The 20,620-nt window shown below is 42.8% G+C and overlaps 1 protein-coding gene across 2 annotated transcripts in view; it reads right to left on the bottom strand.

The window, feature by feature from the left end:
* Positions 1-7,405: 7,405 nt before the first annotated feature.
* Positions 7,406-20,620, bottom strand: part of PPM1F (protein phosphatase, Mg2+/Mn2+ dependent 1F) — a 63,528-nt gene continuing 50,313 nt past the window's right edge. For both annotated transcript variants that reach the window (XM_085860347.1, XM_085860348.1), the window contains 6 exons: positions 19,904-20,025; positions 17,111-17,310; positions 15,154-15,342; positions 12,820-12,963; positions 12,547-12,640; positions 7,406-11,501 (listed from right to left, as the gene is read on the bottom strand). In XM_085860347.1, coding sequence (XP_085716473.1) covers positions 11,065-11,501; positions 12,547-12,640; positions 12,820-12,963; positions 15,154-15,342; positions 17,111-17,310; positions 19,904-20,025 — 1,186 coding nt within the window. In that variant the 3' untranslated portion in view covers positions 7,406-11,064. The remainder of the gene's footprint in view (positions 11,502-12,546; positions 12,641-12,819; positions 12,964-15,153; positions 15,343-17,110; positions 17,311-19,903; positions 20,026-20,620) is intronic.

Genomic DNA, 20,620 nt, shown 5'->3' on the forward strand with positions numbered 1-20,620 from the left:
TCCCGTCATCCGGTGAGCTGCTCTGCGAAGGGAAGCTGCACAGGAGGTACTCCCATGGAGTGGGTTTTCAGATTTTTTTGCGTTTTTGCGTTTTGCGGAATGAAGCGTTTTACGGTGGCCGGAGTGCAAATCCTGCCACCAACCTCCTAATAAGAAGTAACCCAACTGCAGGAGGACGTCCGCAGACACAGTTGGGCACTAGATATGGATGGCCGTTGGCTCACAAGGAGCTCCTCCGCCCTTTGACAGGTTTTGTTTTTAATCCTGCTGGGTGTCCATATCCAAACACCCTCCTCACCAGAAAACCTGGTGGGGGAGACGGTTTAGTCGCCGACAACCCGACCATGGAACAGGTTAGTACAGGTTTACATGGTACCTGTAGCAGGTCACAGATCGAACCTGACCTGACAAATAGTCTGGCTGCATTAGGTGATAGAGGGTCTAAAGAAGTCTAAATGGGGATCCAAAGTGTCAAAAGTCTTTAAAGGACTAAAAAAGGACCAAAAAAATAACGAAAAAGGACCATCTCTGCATTCCGTTCTTCAAAGCAAGAGGGCATTCATGACATTGAGGTTAAAATATAGCTTGGACATTAAATTAAATAATGATCAAGATCAACTTAAATAAATTAAGCGTTAAATTAAATAACGAGGAAACATCGATGACGAAATCTCGTGACATGTGATGGACACACAAATATAGATTACATTTTGGGTTAATTAGCGAATTATCTCCACCCGGATAGAGATTTTTTTTTAAAGGCTCCATCACATTTTGCGCATTGTCGTCATGAACCATCATGCTGCGTTTCAAAACGACTCCTCGGAGGAGTCGGGAAAGAAACGAAAAAATATGTTAACGGACCATTGAATCATGGAAGGATGGACTGAAGGACATTGCAATGGCTTTCACAGTTCATCTCGACAACGAAGACTAACAAAAGAGCAATCAGATATTGGACACCCTCGCCAGGACTTGTGCTGTGTGGTTTATTTTTGGTGGCACAGAAATGGAAGGATATACCAAATGAAAGATGTGAATGGTATAGTTGAAAAGGCGTAGAGGTCTAACAAGGTTGAAAGGTGTGAAAATGTTGAAAGTCAGAGATTGCAGATCCTGTGAAGAGGTACAAATGGTCTAAAAAAGCCTGGTGTTGGCTTAGTAGTTAGGGTGGTGGCTTGGGATTCTCGGGTCCTGAGTTCAAGCCCCGTTGGCCGCTGAATTAAAAATACACCAGGAGGTTGACTCAGCCTGTCATCCTTCTGAGGTCAGTAAAATGAGCACTAGTGTACTGGTAAGGGGCACACTGCATCAGCAGCATAGCCGTGTCCCAACCAATGATGCAATCAGCAGCCACAGGTTGCACTCGATAGAGAGAGAATGGTCTAAAAAGATCGAAGAGGTCTAAAGGGTGTAATTTAAGGTCGAAAGGGTCAGTATTGTTGAAAAGGTCTTATGAAAAGTGTGAAGGTCGAAAGCAGTCTTAAAGTTAAGGGAGCGAGGAGGAGATTTGGACCATACTCTGTGCAGAGCGTTGGTGCTGCTTAAGCAGTCTCCTTGGCTATTGGGTGCAATCCTGGACGGGTCGCCTCTCCGACACAGTATACCAGCAAGCTGGCACTCGTTTTGCTGACCTCGGAAGGATGACAGGCCGAGTTAACCCCAGCTGGTGTTATTTCAACAGCTGAGTGGGATTTGAACTCAGGACCCTCGGATCCAAAGTCCACCACCCTAACCATGAAGCCAACATCAGGCATAGTCTTAAAGGACTTACGTTTTATAAAGGGTCTGAGGGTTCTAATGGGGTCTTTGGAGTCTTAAGGGTTCATAAGGGTGTAATGGGGTCTTTAAAGTTCTAAAGGGTGTAATGGTGTCTTAAGTGGTCATAAATGGTGTAAGGGGGGGGTCTAAAGGGTGTCAATGGTAGGGGGGGGTCTAAAGGGTGTCTGGGGTGGTGGGGGGGGTCTAAAGGGTGTCTGGGGTGGTGGGGGGAGGTCTAAAGGGTGTAAGGGTGCTCAATAGTCAATAAGGGTCTCAGGGTATATACCTGTGTCTAATGTAATTAATACACTTACTCATGTTCTGTGAGGACAAAAACAGGAAAATGCAATACCTTCTCCTCTGGTGAGGGTAACAATCATCAGGAAAAATAACTGATGAAGGTATTCTGGGGAGAATGTTACATGCTGATAATCTGGCTGTTGTGACGGAGTAAGCGTGAGACACAGAAGGTACCACATAGGAGAGTGGAAGGAGGCATTTGGGAAACATGGGCTGGAGATGAGTGCAGACAGCACTAAGGTGATATGGGTCAGGCTGTCAGGCAGCAGAGAAAATGAATGAATATCAGGTTAGAGGGGAAGATCAGACAGGGAAATGGGTTTGAGCATCTGGAGGAACAGTGACCAGGTTTGGTAAGTCGGAGGCAGAGGTGCTGAAGAGGATTCAGGTGGGGGTGTGAATGCGTGGAGGAGGGAGCAATGTCAGATAGAAAGACATGAAGGAATTGAAAAGGGAAAGGTTTGATGCCTTGTATGATGTGGACCCACATTTCCTGATTGTTATCTTTTCTGTGAGGCGAAGCATTCGTTTATCTAAAATAAATGTCACAACCTTTTATCTTCGTCCACCAATAGATCTTTCTTGTCCTGAGCAAAATGCATCTCCAACAATTTCTGTCGCTCTACCTTTCCACCGCTTTTCCGTTCCGATGATACTATCGCCATCTCTCCGACCGACAACTCTTTTTGGTTCTCTTTTCTCCTCTAATTCCATATTGGATGACTAACATTCCAACTCCCCCTGATGCACCACTTTCCAATCCTATAAATCTCTCTTCATGCAGTCAGAAAAGTACTCCGATCTCTGGACACATGCAAGATGGACGGACAAGATGGCATTCCTCCTAGTGTCTTGAAGGAGTGCGCTTCAGCACTTGCATCCGTGCTTGCTCATTACCCTCGCCAATGGAGAGGGCATTGCATTTGGGTCTGTCTGTTTGTTTGTTTGTCCACACACAACTTGTGTTTTTCTCCACACCCACTTATCGTGTTGAGACAAAATTTTCACCATTGGTGCAACTACTCATGCAGAATGTTTGAATGTTGATTATGACATCATGGATCACGTGGTGTGACAGCCATGTTGGAAAAACTGAAAAACTTTGGACCTCCATCTCTGAAACCACACCAATGAAAAAAATTGAAACTTGGCACATGGCAAGTACTCCTCATGAGGAATGTGTGTGATTTTTCTATCTCATAGTTGCCTTCGTTATGTCATCATTGCATATGTACAACGCTACATCCGATCAGTATGAAAATTGAGGGTCATCTCGGGATATAAGGGTCCACAAAAATTGATGACGTCATCGGTCACGTGATTCGGCAGCCACTTTTTTTTTTTTAACCTTCAAAAATCTCTGAAATGTTTGGACCAGTCTTCACTGCCAGCATTTATAAAGTGGCAGTTCTAATAGTCTCTTATTCATTACGTCACACACCAGTACACAAACATCACACTGATTGTTCTTTTTTTGCTTATCTAGTATTTGTTTAAAAACCCAAACTTTTCCTCTTTCCTGGAAACCTGCCTCATTACAGCCTATTTTAAAGAAGGGTGACTGTTCGAGCAATACGATGGTAGTTGGAAGGGTTTGGATTCCTCCTATTTCTAAAGGCTTTGAATGTCTTCTCAATTCTTCAAGCATCTTGAATCTCACCATCAATATGGCTTTCGTAAGGCAAGATCTACCAGTGATGTCCTTTCTTATATTACGAATGTCTGGGCATCCTCTGAGAGACTGGGGAATCCTTTGTTGTTGGCCTTGATATCTCAAAAGCCTTTGACAGAGTTTCGCATCGGAATCTGATAGCCAAGCTTCCCTCTTTCAGCTCTCCTCCATCACTCTGTTGATCTATCATATCAAGCTTTATCTCCATAATTGTTGATGGTTCCACATCCCCCTCCTTCCTTATCAACAGCGGTGTCCCCTCAGGGTTCTGTCTCATCTCCGACACTCTTCCTTCATTTTATCAATGACCTTTCTTCCACAAATAACCAAATGCACTCGTATGCTGATGACTCACCATTACATTCCTCCATGTCTTTCCCATCTGCCCCATCTTCCCTCACTTGATCTACATCTCGTTTCATCACAGCCACCTCTTTAAATTCGGATTTGGACATGATCTCCCAGTGGGGCAAGTGTAATCAAGTTAAGTTTAATGCATCAAAAACTCAATTTCTTCGATTCTCAATCTCTCTCTCACACCTCCTTTGAAAACTCCATAATTACACCATCTGATACAATAAACCCACTAGGTATTACCCTCACATCAAATTTATCCTGAAATCCACATATTACGCAAATAACTAAATCTGCCTCCAATAAATTAGGAGTCTTGTTTCGATGTCGAAGATTCTTCTTCTCTGAACAGTTGCTTCAACTATATAAAGGATTTATTAGTGCTTGTATAGAGTACTGCTCTCACATATGGGGAAGTTCTTACTCCACATACTTACTGGACAGAATTTAATCCAACTTATCAACTCTCCCAATCTGACCTCAAAACTCGAATTATGCCGCAAAGTTGGATCTCTTTCTCTTTTGCATAGATATGACTGATTTCTGTTCCCAAGAACTTGCAGCTTGTGTACTTCTGCAATTAGCGAGACCACAAAATACTCGACAAGCCGTGACATCGCATGATCATTGTGTGGCCACTGGCAACCCAAGGTTGTTCGTTATGTTTATTTCTTCCCCTTCACTGCTAAACTCTCGAACTCTTTACTCCATATTTTTCACGTCTGCTCCATCTTTCCCCACTCAATCGATGTCTTTCCAAACACTTATGACCTTCCCCTTTACAAAAAGCAGATTTTTTTTTAAACTTCCTCAAAGTGTGTGTGTGTGTGTGTGTGTGTGTGTGTGTGTGTGTGTGTGTGTGTGTGTGTGTGTGTGTGTGTGTGTGTGTGTGTGTGTGTGTCTTTTATTTAAGGTCTGGCCTCGATGAGGACTCGTATGCAGTTCTCCATGACTGAAGCATTCAACATTACTACAAAATATATATTTTTATCTCACCAATGTCTGAAGGAAGCGGTTTAGTTTGGCATAGGTAATAGGTAAAGCCTAGAAATGAACAAAACCCATTTGAACTCCTTAGAATTATCCTTTAGAACCACGTCACGACCCAAATTCCATTAGAACTACCCTTTAGAACCCTTCAGAACCTTTTAAAATTACACGCAGTGTGTTAGAAAAGTTCTTCAATTTTAACAGACGGCCGGATGGATGGATGGATGGATGGATGGAAGGATGGAAGGAAGGAAGGAAGGAAGGAAGGACAGCCAAATATTGAAGCGACTTCACCGCTTAAAAATTACGGTCTCAAAATAATGGCACTAACAGAGACAACAAAATGGAGGTTGCAGGTTTGCGATAACAACTGGGTCAGGAGGGTTGCGAGAGTAAAGAGGGTAGCTAGGAGGATGGATGAATTGAAGGAGGAGATTGGTGTGCAGATTGGTAAAAAGACTGTTTAAGTGGGTTGGACACTTGGTGCAGATGGGGAAGACAGAATGGCAAAGAGAATGGATAGGTTGAGGGAGCAAGGAAGGAGAAAAAGAAGTAGATTGTGGTTGAGATGGAAATATTGTGTGAGGAGGGACATCAATAAGGTGGGGGTGGTTGAAGTGTAGAGATTTGGCTGAAGACAGGGGGAAGTGGAGGAGTATCGCAGTCGAGGCAGAGCAGAAGCTTGGTACCAATGGAACTCAACCCTTATAAAAGAATGAGCAGGAGAACAAGAGCGAGAATTGCTTTGCAATATATGTCCCATGTGATATTTTCCCAAGTCCAAAAAGGGCACAACTTTGTGAAAAATTGATGAAACACCCTGAAACTTGAACTAGTTCTGTAGCTCATCTAAATAAAGCCATGTATCAAGTTTCAGTTGAATATGTTAAAGGGTAAAGGAAAAATGTCTGAAAAACCACAGGGCGGCCAGAACGGACGGAGAGCAAACCTATAGTCCCCTTTCAGTGAAACCTGAAGGGGACTAATAAAAGAAGTTATCTCCAAGGGAGGCATGATGGCACCAAAACAATGCAGCATTCCGACATGTCATGGTAAGCAATATGGCACACATGGGTCATTCCATGTCAAATCATCAAAGAATATGCCGTCATCTCTCAGATTTTTGTAAAACTTTGGGAACCAATTGGGACCCATGAAAAACGACAAGAACTCAAATATTTTTGCTAACAGCCTCTTAATTAGTGAGATACAGACTAATTAGCACGACGTCGCGAATTCAAATGGCCATATCTCTAAAAGTATAACACCGAGAGAGCTGGTTTTGGTGTCATTTTAAAGGTATTTTCATGCCCTATGAATTTGTCTGGGCAAAATTTTCCTACCTCCAACCACAAAAAAGTTATCACAAAATATAAACTTCAATCGTGAATCCCCAAAAAATGTATCCTTAAAATTTCCTCAAATTCATCCCAGAGGTACCTGATGATGTCAAGAAGCTTCCACATAAATTTTGTGATGGGCACTCCAATAGTTTCTGAGATATGAGCAATAATGTACATGTACGTTTGGCATATAGGTTCGAAAATCAGCATTTGTAATGTATTATACAATCAATAAGTGAGTTCAAGTACACAGTGTTCACTAACCTGACTTAGGCTTTCAATTTCCTCTTCAATGCAGCAACAGCAGCACTTGTTTCTTCCCCTCAGGCCCAGTTGAAAATGAAAGTATATGATACTTCAAAGCAATTGATGGTCGTTCCCTGTGTTCCCTGTCATGGCTAGGTTAGAATGATTGTATAATACTTACAAATGCTGATTTTCGAACCTATATGCCATACGTACATGTACATTATTGCTCATATCTCAGAAACTATTGGAGTGCCCATCACAAAACTTATGTGGAAGCTTCTTGACATCATCAGGTACCTCTGGGATGAATTTGAGGAAATTTGAAGGATACATTTTTTGGGGATTCACGATTGAAGTTTATATTTTGTGATAACTTTTTTGTGGTTGGAGGTAGGAAAATGTTGCCCAGACAAATTCATAGGGCATGAAAATACCTTTAAAATGACACCAAAAACAGCTCTCTCGGTGTTATACTTTTAGAGATATGGCCATTTGAATTCACGACGTCGTGCTAATTAGTCCAAAGTTCGTTAGTCTGTATCTCACTAATTAAGAGGCTGTTAGCAAAAATATTTGAGTTCTTGCCGTTTTTCATGGGTCCCAATTGGTTCCCAAAGTTTTACAAAAATCTGAGAGATGACGGCAGATTCTTTGATGATTTGACATGGAATGACCCACATCTAGAATACACATTAAATTTAACGAATGCAGTACACGAATGAAAAATAACAATGTGTAGGATTTTCCTAAAAGTTTATTTTAAATGTTAACACTGTAAGGCAAAATACAGGTTCATTTGCATGCATAGGCAGGTGGTTATAGACAAAACAACAAACAAACCTGACCCCCACCCCACACCCAGCCGATCCATCTTAAAGCACAGTCACAAATCGATTTTCAGCAAATAAATAATTCTCAGTAAACCAATTATACTGTAATTAGCAAATTTCCAGCCAAGATTAGATACAATTAGTATTTAGACGGTATTTTTTTTTCCTAGTAGAATTGTGCGAAATCTTCAAGAAAATTATGACCGGACCATCAAATTAAATGAAAATAAAAAAAAAATAAGAAAACGTACTATTGATAAATGTGAACATGCAAAGCAATGCCTGACGAGTATGCAGCCTTACAAAATGTTCAAAAGCAAAACTGGAAAGTTGGGATACAAGTGAAGAACAGCATCGAATATGAGTTCAAGGGCTGGTGTAAGAAAGGAAATTGAGGTTAAAATTTGCAATCTATATCAAATACCATGACAAATTGGGGTGATAGTGCACCATTATTTTAGTTACATCTGGATATCCGTTTCAAAACCCTGCCCCAACGCTCCACACAACAAAATAATGATAATAATAATAATAAAACGAGTGCAATTTACAGTACTGTACAGGGGAAATGAGCCAGCTTCGATTCCAAAAGGAACAAACAACTTCAATCGCAACAGCTAACTCAAATGGACTACTGTGTTCAAACGAGCTTGGCATCTAATATGGACAAAGTCAAATTATATGTATTTTAGATGGTTACCATTGCAAGGACGAGTGAGCACCTCTCCCAGAAAAGGGCATTCCGAGTTGGAATGATCAGAATTCAAACTATCCTGAAGTTTCCAACAATGGAGCTAATCTCGGCTTATTTGGAGCATGATGACCAGGAATGGTTTGGAGAGAAAGTGACGACTAAAAAGCACGACTGATGGTTCTTCAGATGGACACCAAATGTACCTGAAAAGAAACACCTCAACAAAAGGTTTCCATTTTGTGTGACAAAGAAACATGTGACGGTCAAACGCAACAAATGGCGAAAACTGAGGGGGGGGGGTGTACAATTAAAGATAGCATGTTGATAAATATCAGTGAGAACAACCACAAGGCACTTGTGGTTTCGCAAAAAAAAATAAAAAAATTGGAGCATTGCAACAACAAAAATCATCGACCATGTTACAACTTGTACCACCAGCACCAGCAGGGGACACACAACACAAAGCAAGGCAGGACACACACACACACACACACACACACACACACACACACACACACACACACACACACACACACACACACACACACACACACACACACACGCCTGATAGTTTTCCAGTTTTGTTTCCCTACAACATTAGGAAAGGCAATCTGTTGGTTTGAAGAATTCAGGAAATCTGCAAGGCTGATAGCGAGCTCTGGTATCTTTTGGTTGGCGACCTCAATTCAAACCACTGAGTAGCGAGTAGATGTACGCGGACAACTGTGCACATCCGGCACCAACCATGCGAATCATGGACAGGTTGATGAGGATTAAAAACACTGCACAAGGGGAGGTGAACCCCAACGGACTACTCCTGATCATCACAGCAATGTCCTTAGTAATCTGTTCAAGATTAAATAACGAGTAAATACAAATAAAAACCAGGTTGTTGGAGAGCCAGAAATTTAAGAACCGATTTAAAATATGTAACCCCATGGTCAAGGAATAAATCAGTCTTTTCCAATTTGGACCAATTCTACATCACCTTAACAAAATAGGTTGCACATATTTCCAACCTCCTTGGCCAGGATCCCACATTTCCCATTCAGATGTCAAAAAAAAAAGAAAAAAACGAAAAAGCAAAGTGCGAAACCAGATGGCACAATTTGAAGAAATATGCATGAAAGAATAATAAGTTTCAATGAAAAAATAAATAAAACTAGCTGCATTTTATCCACCTCAAAGCCAAGCTTTCCTTTGTGGGAAAAATAGGCAAGATGGCAATTCAGCCTCATCCACATCCCAAAAGAAGCTCACGGGAAGGTGGTTTACAGTGTACATCCCTCGTTGCCATGTCGGATTATCACACACCATATTTCTGGTTGCTTTCCTTGTATAATATGCGTCAACAGTGGTATCCATCAAGTGATCATGTTACGACCAAAGCGTTTGATCGAAAGCCAGCGAGATTCCCAATTATGAAAAAAAAATCAAATTTGGTTGGACGAGGGCATGGTCAACTGCGTGGCGAGGAACATGTGGTGGATCCTTCACCCATCAAAGCCGAGGGAGTCCCACCCTCCTTCCCCTCTCCCAGATGAATAAAAGCCATGTCGTTGATGGGGTAGATGATAGTCCAAGCACAATCACAAAACAATGACTCGGATGCAAGATCACCGATTCCACAAACCATAGAAAATAAAATCAAAACCCCTGCGAGCAGTCAAACTGCACTGCTGTTGTACCTGATGATCCTGAGCATATTCGTTGAAACAGACACGTGATTCAAGAAGAGCAATCATCTTCTACTTCGCACACTCCATTACAGTGACCTCTTGTGGCTGGCAAGAAAAGGGAGACCAATAATTGTCCGTGACAAACCGTCATCCCATTTGCCTTTACACCACGGTTTCCCAACTCCCCCCCACCCCCACAAAAAAATAAATGCAACAAACGATTTAAATGTTATAATCGATCTGTAACCATGCCTTCGTACTCATGCAAACAAATTGGGCTGCTATTCAAACCCAACAACTGGACACAGAACATGCACGGACGAAACGTCTCCACGAGACTTTAGCAAATGCCATGGCTTTCATTGTGGTGGTGTGCACAATTTGCCCATCAGTCATAAACAGTGGACCAACTCTCCACTTGTAGATGCCTGCTCAGATCACGACCACACTGCTCGAAGCAACCATCAATGAGTAGCTTCGATCAAAAAAAAATAAAAAATAATAATAATTCATTGCTCGCTACAGGTTTGCATCAAGCAATGTTAACACTCAACACTCCCTTTAACAAAATACATTATGCGAGGCAATGTGCGCTCGATAAGTCAGAGCGACTGCAAAGGTCGAGCAGTTAATTCACTTAAGCTTCGGTATTCACACAAAAAAAAAAGGGTATAAAAATAGAGCCAAATCGACATCACAGTGCAAACTTTGCTTTCTTGGTTCGGCAACAATAAATAGGCACTTGATTGCGATTTTAAAACGAAAGCTGGTAACTGGGCCACTGACGATTTGGACACCCAACAGCCACGTGACCTTCGTTATATCTTCTCAATGAGACTTTTTGGCAATTAAAAATCTAAGTTTGATGCTGGCTGAGGTTCTCCTTTCAACAATGTGTGACGAGAGAGATTTTGTTTCCTTCGAAGTTCCACCGAAACTCAAGGATGTGACCAATCGAACACGAATAAAACGGACAGATATAAACATCAAACAAAATTGCTCACAATAAAAGGCACCCTGATTGAGGTTAATTTCAAAGCAAGAATATTTTTCATTTTTAATTATTCCTCCCACTCCCACCCCCAACAATTGAAAAACCGTTGTGGAGGTATGCACAGTCTCTCAAAAGCACCAAATGGACCTCAAACGAACATATGAGGCTGCACCGAGACCTTCCCTGCCGCACAAGTGCTCAAACAAACTCCGCTTTTGTGGAGTAGTCGTGATCCAGTTCATTTGAGCACCTTGGTTTCTCACCCTCGTCGGCACTTTCAGTTCCCTTCAATCCGACATCAGCCACTGTCACTTCTCCCACATCTCCAGATGATTTGGGCGCTTCAAAATTCTGACCCGAAGCCAGGGCAACGGGGTCTCGCAGGAAAATAACGATGACCGTGATGTTGTCACTCGAACCAGCATCACGAGCCGCAGCCACGAGGTGCTGCGCCAGACCGCTGACCTCTCCAGTCGACACTCGCAGGAACTCAGACACCAAAGTCGCGGCTTCAGCTGACCCCACAGTGTCGAAGAATCCGTCGCAAGCAAGCAGCAAGTAGTCCTCAAAACCGTCGAGCAGCAGAGACCTGCATTCAGCGTCGCTGCATATATATGGCTTGTAGTCGCTATCACCTATTTAGGAAGAAATTAATAGACCATAAAAATAATGTGTACACAGATGATAAAAACAACTTTGCATGATAAACAAAAGTTAAACGCTGATGGCCTTTGTCACGCAAAAATGTATGATCATCCCACACACAAATGTAGAGGCTTTTGTTCAAGCTGTCCCGTTGTCAGCAATCATTCAAAATGAGTCTCTGCCATTCAACATTGGATATAACAGACCTTGGTCTGTACAATAAATAAAAACTTATTTTTATTGTTCGCGAATGTCAATAAAGCAAAAATCAAAACAACTGTACAAGGTTAAACGAGTACATCCAGCTGTGCACATATTGGTGCTTTGGTGAACAATCGACGGTGCCACAGGAACGCTGTGGAATGGCGACACTATCGTCAAGCCACAGGCTTTCCGCTCCGGCCAAACATGGCTCAAAGCCAATGGGAAGTGCAAAGTAATCAATCAAAGTTACGATGGAAATTGGACCTCAGATAGAAATCGCCAAAGGTAGCTTTTAGAGTGCAGCCATGCATGGCAATGCAGAGGAGGTATGCACCGAAGATTCTCAGGTCACCGAACTGTGTTGAAATAGCACTAATGGTTCACGGCAGTGCAGCAGTCTATCCGGCAATCCGCAGAAATGGTTCCACCCATATAATTCATACCCCGGGCTATCAGAGCAAGCCATTCCATTTGGGTAGTCTTACCAGCACGCCACCACTGTTACCATTTGTACTTGAAGCCATAGCCAGTATTGGGCCTCAAATGCCTTTTTGGGTGCAAAATGCCAGCGAGATCACCCACCCAAGTACACCAGCTCCATGCTATTATTCATGACTCATTTTGTGCGTACAAAGATTTTTCCATGCAAGGAAGGATACATGACAATGTTTATACATGGCACAAGACAAAAATGGTATACATGGACATTGGACAGCATATTTGCTGCTTAATGTGCTTAGATCATAATAAAAGGCAACTCTTAGCACACTCAAGTCAAAATGAGAACTTACAAATTTCTGGATGGTTCTCAATCCCCATGCAATCACTTACCAATGGCCCTGGACACTGCGAGAGTGCCGTTGACACGCCAAGCTCCGAACCACACAACACATCCTCCGAGCTCCTCGATACGCCTTTTCTCATCCTGAAGCAAAGGAATGGAATGCAGGGTTTACAGCAGCAGCCAATGCACTTTGGCGAGTTGTTAAAACAAAAAGTGTTCGGTGGTTAGCAAACCAATTAGAAAAGCAAATTAACCAGGGACAGCGAGTGTGAAGTGGCGGCACAACATAAACCGTTTAGATACAATAGAGGTCGACCTACCACACAATCCGGTTTATGAGGACTTACAACCTCAACCGGCTGCCCTCCTCGAACCAGCAACGCTTGAGAATCACCCACCCAGGCCAGATGAAGCCACTGCCCGTGTATCAGGCCAACCATAGCGGTTGTGCCACTGCGCAGGTGCTGCGGAAGTAAATCGCAATGGTCAGCTTCCATTGTCGCACAACTTTGGAAATGATAAAGTGTATAATCACACGTATTGATTTAAAGGAAAAACAAAATTCACCAACACAAAACATGTTACAATATTGAAACTGCGATCTATTTCATAGAATGGTAAACTGGTTAAGTGTTTTGGTCAAATTCCAGTAACGTCTACAGGGAATGCAAAAGTAAGTAGATTTATTATGTTCACTTCATCGTATAGTTCGGAAGGTAGCATGTTTGAGGTTTGGGGGGAGGGGGAGAAGGGATGGGTGATTCAACAACAAAAAGTACAGAAAGTTTTTTCTTTTTAACCTCAGCCACCGAAGGTGGGTGGAGGTTATGTTTTCACACCTGTCTGCCCGTTTCTATGAACAGGATATTTCAAAAAGTTTGACGGATTCAGCCGAAATTTGTTGGAGATGTTACGTGAGTGACAAGGAAGAAATGATTAGATTTTGGTGAAGATCCCAATCCCAAGACTAGACTTCAAATAATTACCATTGAGAGATGTGACCAAAAACAATAGATAGCATGACATCTGAAAAAGTTGTGGATGAAACTTGGTGGACAGGTTGGGTGTGTGACAAGGATGAATCGATTCGATTTTGATGAAGATCAATCCGGATCCGGACACGAGAATTTTTCAAATTTGATAAAGTGAATCTTCAACATTGAGATGGGGACAAAACGATACATAGCACGATATTAAAAAAAAAAGTTGTGGACGGGTTATGACAAAACTAAGTCAATGAGTTGGTTAGGTGACAAGAACAAGCCGATTTGATTTTGGTTCAGGTCTGGATCCAGATCTGGCCCATCAGTGGGATACAAAACGTAAACTGTTCAGCCTGGCGGAGGTATGCATTCTACCGAGTGCAGTTTGAGCTTGTACAAGTTTTTGAAATGAGAGCTAACAACTACGGTATTTAATAAAATATCCACAGCCGACTGTTTATCAATGCCAGCAACACATCCGACAATTACTGGCAAGATGCCCCTGCTCAAGTAAATATAAGACTATGGGAAGAAAACAAATAAACATTTTCTAGGATAATATACTTTTAACATGAAGTACAATGTTAATCAAATCAGTGACAGATCAATGCATCGTAACCTCTGGCGGAATATCTCAGAGATCGTGCCATCACTATGAAGTTTGGTCGTTCAGTCTGGGTTTGATTCTCGATCTGATGTTCAACCGTCACCCTGGTGCTTTACAGGCAGGGTGTTGGATCGAGTGTGCCGTGCCTCAGATGGCCATTAAACTGGAGAGTTGTTTGCTAGCATTAACTGGTGGATCCCACCACATCTTTCGATGAAGGGGAGGCAAGTTATCAACAGCATCCAATACAAATTCTGGCATAACCAATAGGAGCATCGCGTCAGTGGCACAGTCATATCTCAAAGAAATGATGCGAATGAGCAGTCAGGTGCTGTACATGTTCAGAACAGAACATGAAACAACTGCGGTTAATAATCTGTTTAACTGACCACAACCACAGCTATTTGCAACTGGGAATACAAATATGGACGTTCCCTGTGCCAGTTTGGAGGAGGAGGAAGTCATACAGTTTTGGACTGCAGATCAGCTTTGGAGCAATACTACAAAAGTACAGCAGTTATAACAGCCAAAGACAAATTTCACGAGGAAAACAAAAGTAGTAAAACAACAGGCATCACCCAACCAAAAAAGCAACTTGGTTAAACCTCATTATTAGTATAGACTTGAGAGCTCTACAGGCCAAGGCCTGCACTCACGACTTGTATCGTCGAAGTGGAAGAAACCTCCCCAATATACAACTTCAATGCCAATTGTCTCACACTCAGAAAGGAACCTGGGGCATTGTGTTGACCTATATTCCATAATTTGCATAATACCTTCTCACAAACTTCTTGCACTTTTCCCTCCAGGCCTTCATAAGTGCAGCGAGTCACTAAGTCATACTCTCCCACATCAACTCGTGAGCATTCCAACATGCAAACCCCTCCTTCCCCCACCCCCCCCTTCGTGTCTTCATCTATTGGAGTGGACCTCTGTTGGTCAGCTTCCGTGAACCTTCTCAAAAAGAAAAAAAAATGGAGCAGAGGGGGGTGGGTATATACCAAAATTGCAATTAAAGAGTTTTTTTTTATTGTAATGGCCACCCATGCGAAATGGCAACACACCTCTCTGGCAGCTTTCTGGATAAAGTTGGTATCTGTGATGGTGAAGGCCTCTCGAAGTGCCCGTACAGGGTCGGCAGCCATCGAATCCTGCCGTGCCAGGTTCACGTGCAGATGCGTTGCTGCATAGCTTGCGGCTTCTGCTCCTCCATGACCATCAAATACCGCAAAGTAAGCGCGATTCTCCAAGTCCTATAAATAGGCAAGCCGAGGATTGACAAAAATCAACCATGTAAACACAGTGGAGAAAAACGGTGGCTTGCATCTTTTGCTCGACCAACAACTAAGCCATGGTTATTTATTTGGGGGAGGAGGGGATATTTGGTGGATTCTTTGGAACAAAATTACAGTTTCCCCGATTGGTCCCATCAGAGTCCATAGCTTATGGTGCTGCGACAAACTTAAATTCTCATTTTATTACCTCTGCCACCTAAGGTGGACGGAGGTTATGGTTACACTCCCTATATTTTTGTTTGTCTGTTTGTGAGCAGGATATCTCAAAAAATTATGGACAGATTTGGACTAAACTTGGTGGACAGATTGGGTGTGTGACAATATTAGTTGATTCGACTTTGGTGAAGATCTGGATCTGGCCCATCAGTGGGATACAAAACAAACTGATCAGCCTGGCAGAGGTATGTGCTCTACCGAGTGCCGTTCTGGTTCATGTGATGTCATTACAATTAATTTGCAATCCTTAAATAATAAAGGGGAGGGAAGGGCAAGAAAAGCCTTGCAAAAAATAATTGTTTAACAAGTTCTTAATATCTGGGCTGGCAGGATGGCCTCGAGGTACGCATACTCACCTCCAATCTAACCAAGGTTTGAATCGGAACCCAGCTATAAGCTGCCATCCGGGCGTTTTACAGGTAGGGTGATTCATTAATGCATGTGTCGTCGCTTAGATGGACCTTAAACTGGGCAGACTCTCTGCCGTCATTAGTTAGTGGAAGTTAAATATCCCACGATGTCCTTCACCGAGAGTCGGTGAGCTGTCGCTGGCACCCTGGTCAAACTCGAAATTCCTGCCCCAACTACTGCTGGGAAGGCAATGGCAAACCACCCAGTATAACCCTTGCCAAGAAACTGCTTCAACAGTAATGAACTTGTTTTCGGGAAGAACACTTTTACAAATTCTTAATATTTGTTGGAAAACAAGATAAAACCTGATGTCCAAACACAGTGTCAGCAAATGACGTGGCGCCGAATAAAAGCTGTTTTGAATAAAAGGCCAAGACAACAAAAGCACAAATCGGTGAATGGCATTTAGCACCATATGATGGTAATACAGCGACAGCTATAAATTCGAGCGCAAAAATGCACCTTCAGTATGAAGAATGATCAATCCAGGTGTGTGTGAGTGTGCGTTTTACAGTGGATTTATGCATGCACGGATACTTTTGGGAACAGGTGAGGCTAACCAGTGGGTAACACCCTTCAATTTTAGAAATCGACACAATGCAAGTCAGTATGAGCGGTGCAGCTCGACCCTCAGAATTCATTCCATATATCATCCTCAATATCTCAGGAATGGCAACACCCAAAGTGTCAAGCCCACAATCCTCACAAACAGCATTCCTACACCAGGCTCTGTGCACGCAGACATGCTCGTACCGGCCTATAGCAATTGCACACCGACCGCAGAAGAAATGCAGCAAAGCATTTTAGCCACCAAAAACCACCCTTCGACAGTGTCCAACCAAAGGTGACAACTGTGAAGATTCCAACGAGCTGCCGTCTGACATAGTGTGCGTGCCATTAAAACACTGATATTAATTTAGGAACAATTCCCTCGAAATGAAGACGTTTCACCGAACGAAAGAACCGAGGACCAGTTTCATTCGGTATTACTCTTGTCGATAATTGTATCTCTCTTAGCAGCATTGATTCATTAAAAATAACAAATAAAAATTTCACAACAAAAAAAAACAAACAAACAAGAGCTGGCTGTATGACCCACCGGAAGGCCGAAGAGAGTGTTGAAATCTGGCAGCATGACGTGACGATCCTCCATCTTACGGCGAGAGTTCCTGACCGCGTGCACGGACGTGGTGAGGTAGTGGGGTCGTTCAGGCACCTTGGGGATGTTCTTGACCCAATCGGCGCACACCTCACGCTCAGTGTTGCACACGAGACTTGCAAGTTGGTAAGCATCATACTCTGCCACAGAAAAAAATAAAAAAATAAAGTCACGACCCAAGTAAGATCACTACAAAAGTGGCGCCATCATGCATTACAGATCTTAAAATTAAAGAGCCGAGTCGTGAGGCGGTATTACATGCTCTCAATAATCCTTTCAAAACAATCCCTAAGCCCAAAGTCTATATAAAGTAACTTGGGCCGAGAGAGAAACTTGTACACAAATCACAACATGAGGAGAAATGTAGCATGTGAACAATCAGACAACACTCATAATTGGTCTGCACCCCCCTTTTCTACCTTTTGTCCATCAACAATGCCAGGTCTCACACTTATGGAGTAAACCTAGTTACTTTTCCCAAATCTGGTCTGCTGAATTTCATTGCTGCCAACCCCCCCCCCCCCCCCACCCACGAATCTGTCCAATATTGCACGATTTGCCAGTCCTTTCAATACCTCCCATTTCTACGTGTAATCTTTGTTCCCACTGACTTTTACGATCTGTTCACATGAGCATCCAAAAATGTTTACCCCGTTTGTTGTCCGACCTTGATCCATGCCCTTATGTACCCTCCTCCTTCAGCCTCTGCCCCTTATCTGAAATTGTTCATTTGCTCTAATGGCTTTTAAGTTGGCTCTTTGTCATTTAGTTCTTCTATGAACAGATGCATGGAGGTAGGGGCACAGAGACAGACAGGTGCAAGCTTGAGGGGAACACAAATTTCAGACAATCTGCCTTGTCACAAACAGTCTGCAATGATGCTGTTTGGAGTGAAGGCAGGGAGGAGAAGCATTAACTGGGTACAGAATCACTTCGGCACTTCCAGGTCTATGAGGAAGGAGACAGGTTGGAGAACCCATCCTAGAGATTAGCCTGATGTTTTAGGACTTGCCCGAAGATGGATGTGCTCATTTTAGGGCCTTGCAAAATTATCTAAGGTTGCCCCAAATTGTGAACCAGCACCATGCAGACAGACATGATGTGCATGGAACAAAAGGCTTGGTGAAAGCATTCCCAGGTGGAGTCGATGCTTTTTCGAGAGGCCCATGACAATACCTACCAGTTGGTCTTTGTGACCTGTAAAACACAAAAGCAGAGCTCTCACTACAGCCTGAGAGATGTAGACTTTCAGAAAAACATGGTCAGAGGAGCCAAGCAGAGTAGACGAGGAACAGGAGAGCTTGGTGAGAAAGTTAGTCATTCTCAGGGAGGCCGTACAATTTGCAGAAATCCAGGATGGGAAGTTCGGTTTGGGTGAGACAGACAGGGCTTCAAAGAAGGCCTTCAGAGCAATACCTTGCTGTGGAGATCATTGGGCATAATCACCACAGAGGAGAAGCAATGAAATCGTTCTGGCATCCTCCACGAGGCTCGACTTTGTACACAAAAAGGAAAGCTAACAGGTATATGTGAGTGGAAAATGCAGAAGAGGGCGGGGAGGGTAAAGGGCATCATTACAAGGTGAATGATTCGCCACACAGATGAACATTACGTGGTTCCAGAAAGAAGTAATTTTGTTCAGAGAAAGGGCTGTCGGGGTTAGAGTTCTTGACAGAATCACCGCAGCTGGGGAGTGCCACAACTGTTAAAGAGGACGAGAATAGCCACAGATGGAGATATTGAAACATCCAAGGAAGCAACGTTTCTATCAAGCACACAATGTCCTCAGCAGGAGAAACCACCAATAAGGTTGAGGACAGAGTGCAAAGAACAACAGAATCTCTCAACTGGAGAGGTTCTGAAACTTGGAGACAGTCTGAGAATTACCGAAGCTGAGAGGGGACTACAATAACCTAAGGTTGGTTGGACCTTAGGTTGGACATGGGCAATAACCTAAGGTTGGAATGGAAATAAAATAAAGAAGTAAATCAAATAAAATTCTGGCCAAGAAACAGCAATTGCACATTTACGCACAAGAATGTACCCAATCGAAGGACGCTTTAGCCGCTGCCTATACTCGATAAGGTTGGTCGAAGAGTAAACAATGCTCGAGATAAATGGCTGGAGGATGACGCGTAGGTTTTGAAATATGGACATTTTCACAAAGACAATCGCCACTCTCCCTCTCCCTCTCCAAATGGAAATTTGTTTTGCCAAAGGAGGACTGCGGTAATGAGGTTGGGGTTGGGATCGAGTAAACTTAAAATTTGTCCACAAAACACTTTCATTCATTGCCTCTCTCTTTACACACAACAGGCAAGTACTATTCCAGCATAAACCCAACATTGGAGGGAGGATCGTAAAGTGAATATAAACTCTGCAAGATGGGTGCAGCTTATGCTCGTTAAGATTACAAACAGAACACACTAGGCAAGAACACCCTCATGCATGGACTCTTTCATGCCATCCCAGTTCCACGCACAATGGGCGTAACATCCTGGAAACACTCATCCCATGAGATTCGGAAGGAACATAGAGAATGGTGCATTTGTGTGCAGAACTAGCAAAATAAATAAATAAATAAATAAATAAAACCTGTCGTGTTCATTTCACCACCACAGCGTCAAAGCACCATTTGCACCTTTTCTATTGCAGTGCTTGGAATAAAGAAAGGTGTTTGTGCACGGTTCAAATTCTATTGTCTGTTGGGTAGAGATGGGGAGCAAAACTTACGCAAAGGTTCGGCATCACCATCCGTTGCACGTTTTTCACGCTGTAGAGTTGATAGGTCCAGCTGGGAGACACGATCTGCTGTTACTCGAGCAATGGCGGCAGCGAGAATGAATGGGATGTTGCTGTAGTCATTCAAGGGCAAAAGGAGTAGGGTTTGGAGGGGGGGAGGGGGATGAGACGACTTTTTTTTAATGCCAAAAAGATATTTGGAAGCAAAAAAAATGGGCTTTTGTGTGTAGCTTCAAAGTGCAAGGCAGAAACCAAAAAAAGGAAACCGGAACAGAACAATACACAAAGTTTTCTCATGTGAAAATCCAAGGAGAGATGCGTGGATTCACGGTTTCCTCTATTAATCATTGCGGTTTATAGACAATCCTATTTCATTTTTACCTCAACATTATTTAATGACATATTTTGGCGCTGCAGTGATATAGAAGTTGTTTATTTATTTATTTATTTACTTAAAAACAGCAGAAATTGAAAATACATTGCAAACTGAGATCCATTCCATGTCCTCATCAGAAATACATTGATCATGATCAATGGACCGTGCTCTTGACAAGTCATACAGGGTAGGAATTTGCAATTTGTTCAGGGTGCTGGCTATCTCTCGCCTACTCTGAGAAAAACATCGGAGGATCTTCAATATCCATGATAGATCAGTGCTGGTAGACGGGCTCTCCAGCTTGACGTCTTTCCGATGGACGGCATACACAC

Source organism: Eptatretus burgeri, chromosome 16, assembly GCF_056783735.1.
Source record: "Eptatretus burgeri isolate ZD-2024b chromosome 16, Ebu_testis_v1, whole genome shotgun sequence".
NCBI lineage: Eukaryota > Metazoa > Chordata > Myxini > Myxiniformes > Myxinidae > Eptatretus > Eptatretus burgeri.